This window comes from Octopus bimaculoides, chromosome 4, assembly GCF_001194135.2.
Source record: "Octopus bimaculoides isolate UCB-OBI-ISO-001 chromosome 4, ASM119413v2, whole genome shotgun sequence".
In the NCBI taxonomy this organism is placed as follows: domain Eukaryota; kingdom Metazoa; phylum Mollusca; class Cephalopoda; order Octopoda; family Octopodidae; genus Octopus; species Octopus bimaculoides.
Window position 1 is genome coordinate 23,443,023 of NC_068984.1, and position 5,571 is coordinate 23,448,593.

At 39.7% G+C, this 5,571-nt stretch overlaps 1 protein-coding gene across 2 annotated transcripts in view; it reads right to left on the bottom strand.

Annotated features, from left to right (window-relative positions):
• The window catches only part of LOC106876807 (solute carrier family 49 member 4), a 38,054-nt gene continuing 32,483 nt past the window's right edge, over positions 1-5,571 (bottom strand). For both annotated transcript variants that reach the window (XM_014925528.2, XM_014925521.2), the window contains exons 12-13: positions 3,192-3,374; positions 1-617 (exon numbers count right to left, since the gene is read on the bottom strand). In XM_014925528.2, coding sequence (XP_014781014.1) covers positions 496-617; positions 3,192-3,374 — 305 coding nt within the window. In that variant the 3' untranslated portion in view covers positions 1-495. The remainder of the gene's footprint in view (positions 618-3,191; positions 3,375-5,571) is intronic.

The following is a 5,571-nucleotide window of genomic DNA, read 5'->3' on the forward strand; positions in this document are numbered from 1 at the left end:
TTCATAATAAAAATAATTTTAATATATATAAAATAGAACAACACTTTTTCCCACCACCCATCTGTTTATTTTTCAAGTCATTTGTATTATTGAAAAGCAGTCTGCTCATACACTATTCATAATTATTCTATAGACACAAAAGAAACATACACACACATACCATAAACACTAAAATGTGTGTGTGTGTGTGTGTGTGTGTGTGTGTGTGTGTGTGTGTGTGTATTGGAAGTAAACCTACTACCTCTGTATGTTGAGTTACTGAGATCCAGTTGAGTTATGACTAATGACTTAAGCGCTATGGTAATAAGAATTCAAACCAAATATATACAAATTTTCACAAGTGTTGTTCAGAAACTCAGATTATTATGTATAATGAGTTTTGACTGATTCTATAGTCTAATTAGCACACACACGTACACACATCTACATGTATTTCTGTTAATCATCACTTGAGAGTAGGAAAATTGTTCTTGAGAGGAAGGATTCAGTCTCAGGTTAGCTGGGAGATAAATATTTCTTGTCAATTTCGATGCGACGAAATTTGTTTCTGAAAGCACAGATAACTGGAAGTACACAAATGACTGCAGTCAGTAGTGTCCAGTTCATCCATGATACACCTGAAATATAAAGATGTGTTGATTATCAGAAAGTAATACACACCTGTGTAATTACTAAATTATTATCAGTAAAACTATTAAAACTATAAATGCAATGGTAATATGGATTGTTTGCATTAGTATGGTAATAGAATATCCAATTATCACCTTAAAAACAAAAACATGAGACAAACAGTAGCTGTTGTTGTTGGCACTCCGTCACTTATGACGTCAAGGGTTCCAGTTGATCTGATCAACGGAACAGCCTGCTTGTGAAATTAACGTGCAAGTGGCTGAACACTCCACAGACACATGTACCCTTAACGCAGTTCTCAGGGATACTCAGCGTGACACAGTGTGACAAGGCTGACCCTTTGAATTACAGGCACAACAGAAACAGGAAATAAGAGTGAGAGAAAGTTGTGCTGAAAGAGTACAGCAGGGTTCGCCACCATCCCCTGCCGGAGCCTCGTGGAGCTTTAGGTGTTTTCGCTCAATAAACACTCACAAAGCCCGGTCTGGGAATCGAAACCGTAATCCTATGACTGCGAGTCCGCTGCCCTAACCACTGGGCCATTGCACCTCTACAATAAACAGTAGCAAAAGAATGGGAAAAGAGAACAAAATTTATAATTATATTGTGAGAAAGGAACAGAGGAGAAATCAATGTTTCAGATTGTAGGCCTTCATCAAGAGCAGAACAGAAGAAAGAGGTGGAGGAAACAAAAGAGTGGTGCTTTGCATATTTATTCTTAATATATTTTAGCAGATTAGAATGCAAATATGCTAATCACAGGTGTATTTGTCATAGGAGGACAGGTTCTTCTTTTTTACAATGACTATGTGGTCATAACACGCACAATTCATTGATGCAAGGTGCTGGTTTTAGGAAACCAGCATGGTGAATGTGAATGATTAGATTGTTATTTTGCAGGTAAAAGACAGGATGTGTGTGTGTGTGAGAGAGAGAGAGAGAGAGCATATTGACTTAAGTGAAATAAACATGGGAAATTTTATGGAACTGTTATGGTTCAAAGAGCACATTATGTATATGAGGCATTATGTATGAAAGTAACTATATGTGAATGTTCAGAATAATAGAAAAGGGTGTTATGTGTCATAATGCTGGGGTATAAATAGATGAATAGTGCACTGCATGTGTACAGAAAGTGGGTGAATTACAACTGAGAGTATTTATCAGTGTTTGGTTGGGGTTTTTTTTGAAGGAGGAAGAAAGCAGCATTTTTAGAGCAAGTCTGATTTCAACCTAAAAAATAAATAGTTGTTTTCAGTGCAAGCAGAAAATGAGACTTTTGTGGTGCTGTACATCATCATCATCATTTAATATCTGTTGTCCATGTTGGCATGGGGTTGGACAGTTTGACCAGGGCTGGTAAGCTGGAAGGCTATGGTTACAAAAGATAATATGCAGCTAGGTGTAACCCAAATAATTGAAATAACAAGCTACAGGTCTAAGTGAAATGATGTTGCATCAAATATCCGACTAGTGTTCTCCACTATAATTAGCCAGTGCTTCAGTTGTTTCCCCAATATCTGCTAAGATGCAGAGATGATATATTTTGCAATAGATGAGGTTCTTGGAGGAACAAGTACAGCTAGGATAGTTAGAGCTCATCATGGTGCCCACAGCCACCCCAGGAACCTACTGGAAGAAGTCTGCAGAAAAGGAAAAGAAACTGAGAGTAAGGCTGAGTCGAGTAAAGTAGAGAAGAGTAGAGGTACTGGACTTGAGCATAGTCTGATGGTCAAGAAAATATTTTAGGATTATGAATCCATCACTGTGCAGGTCAACAATATAGAGGGACATCACTAACATTTATGGTGCAAAAAGGTCAGGTAAGAATGAGAAGTTGAAGAGGTAGAGGTTATACTGCTAGTTGAGGAATACCTGTGCTTAATTACTTTGATTCCTCAGTCTACAAATGTGTAAGCACATCACCATTATCACTCCTCATTTGTCTAACAATTATAAGTAAAGAAGAGACTACCAAAGCAGTCACAGAAGTCTGGTGCAGGCTTTAGCCTGGCCGGCTCTTGTGGTACCATCCCACCCATGCCAGCATGGAAGACAGACATTAAACAATAAGGATGATGGTGATGATGAAGAGAGTAATGAGTAATAGTTACACTCAAATATCTGAATAAATCATACATATGCAAGCACACACACACACACACACACACACCCAACTCTGATATGGGTAGGTTTTCTCAAGAACTGCATATCATGAGTCATCTCAGTCCTCCATCATCTCCATGAGGCTCAAGGTCTTGCAATCAGCCTTCCCATGTTTTCCTGGATTTCCCTCTTCTGCAAGTTCCATCCACTTTTAGTGATCACCACTTCTTTATACAGTTGTCCTCAACCATACACACCACATGCCCATACCAATGCAGTCTTCTTTCATGCACACTACATCTGGTTCCTCTTATGCCCAGTTTTTCACTCACTACCTTTGTACTGCCTTTCATGCACACTTACATTGCACATCTAACAGAGCATACTCACTTCATTTCTTTCTAGGGGCAATCCCAAGGTCATACATGACTAAAGGGGGGTGCTTTAGAACTTACCAATATTAGGTATCATGAGAATAAACAAGAAAACCAAAGACACAGCATTGGAGAGCAGATTTAAAACTCCATTAGCGACTCCTTCTGCAATAGGGAATGCTGCCTCAGAACTCATTTCATAAAGGATTGGGTAGATAGATGTGAGGAATATCATAGAAAGGGTTATTGACAAGGTCAGTTGAACTGCAAATAAGAGAAGAAAAAAGAAAAGTCAAGTTAAATAGAAAAAGAAATCAAACAATGTAGTAATTAATAAATAAGTGGTGATATATTGGAAAAGAAGGCACGTGATCTAGTAGTTAGTGTGCTGCATTGACGATCACAAGATGATAGCTTTGATTCCTGGGCTGGGTAATGCATTGGTGTTCTTGAGCGAAACACTTCATTTCTCATTGCTCTGTTATCACTTCAACATCTGACATGTGGCACACCATGCACTTGTACAGGCAATTTTGATTTGATGGAGAAAGTTAGCAAATGAACTACACAAATGTTTCATCATTGAAGGTGGTGAGCTGGCAGAACCGTTAGCACGCTGGGCGAAATGCTTTGTGGTATTTTGTCTGCCGTTACGTTCTGAGTTCAAATTCCACCGAGGTCGACTTAGCCTTTCATCCTTTCGGGGTCGATAAATTAAGTACCAGTTACGCACTGGGGTCGATGTAATCGACTTAATCCCTTCGTCTGTCCTTGTTTGTCCCCTCTATGTTTAGCCCCTTGTGGGCAATAAAGAAATAACAAACGTTTCATCAATATAAAACAAATCATCGGCACAAATTGTTCAGCAAGAAATCGTGAAACCCTCATCTGCTGTTTAAGATAAGAAAGTCCACAATATTGAATAATGTATGCAAAAAAAAAAGAATTTCAATTAATTGAGATTTCCTTCTTAGATGAAGAAACAAAACCAAATCTAGAGTAATTATTGATAGCACTTAAAACAAGGGGAACATAATTTCAAATAATTAAGAAGGCGGAGGAGTGGCTGTGTGGTAAGTAGCTTGCTTACCAACCACATGGTCCCGGGTTCAGTCCCACAGCATGGCACCTTGGGCAAGTGTCTTCTACTATATCCTCGGGCCGACCAAAGCCTCGTGAGTGGATTTGGTAGACGGAAACTGGAAGAAGCCCATCGTATATGTATATATATATATATGTATGTGTGTGCTTGTGTGTCTGTTTGTCCTCCCCCAGCATTGCTTGACAACTGATGCTGGTGTATTTACGTCCCCGTAACTTAGCGGTTCGGCAAAAGAGACCGATAGAATAAGTACTAGGCTTACAAAGAATAAGCTCTGGGGTCGATTTGCTCGACTATAAAGGCGGTGCTCCAGCATGGCCACAGTCAAATGACTGAAACTAGTAAAAGAGTAAAAGAGTAAAAGAATTAATTTCAGGAAAATATTTACATGCTTACAGGAAAATCAAATTTTTGCTTGCCCACAAATTAATTATTTTGTGGAACACTGTCAAAGAAAATTCTACACATCAAAGAATGCTAGGTGCAGCAGCATACTCCATGCTACATATTCCTCTTGTAGGTGTCTCATTAAGAAAACGTATGCTGTGTGGATGGGTGTGTGGGTATGTGTTGGTTTGTATATACACAGGGTGCGATGGGTAAATTGTCGCCATTTTATATTTTTAATTTCACGCATGTGCATTGTTTGTATTTGATTTTGTCAACTACACAGTATAGTAGGGTCAGCTGGACACTGTCTGTGAGAAAAATAGCACCATGACGCAATTCACTCGCCCAGGAATTTGGAAATGACATGCTGTACTGCTTGGCATTCGCCTCTGAAGCTCCAATACAAGCATTTCAGAGTGTTTGGGTGTCAATCTGAAGACAGGGCAATCTAAGGACATGTACTGAGAGTGATTAAAATCAAACATCCAGTCAACATTATGGTGTTTGGAGTGATCACTAGTGATGGCGACGTTAAGCCTCCATTCATCTCCCCACATGGCCTCAGACTCAACACGGCGGTCTACATCAAGTGTCTGGAGGAGGTAGTGCTGCCTTGGGTCAAGAGGTTGGTTGCTGGAAGACCCTTTGTCTGGCAACAGGACTCTGTACCATGCCACACAAGCAGGAGAACCCAGTTATGGCTGTCAGGCAATTTCTATGACCACATCAACCCTAACACCTGGCCACTCCCCAGACTGCAACCCCTTTGATTATTATGTGTGGGGAACAGTTGAGTGAGAGACCAACAAAACTCCTTGTAACACCAAAGATGAACTGAAGGCAAGGATTATGGCAACATTCACCAACTTAAACAAGGAGACCATCCAAAAGAGTTGCAGGAGATTCCAAAGTCATTTGGAGGCCATGGTTGAAGCCAGGTACCTCTACTAGTATATATGTATATGTATA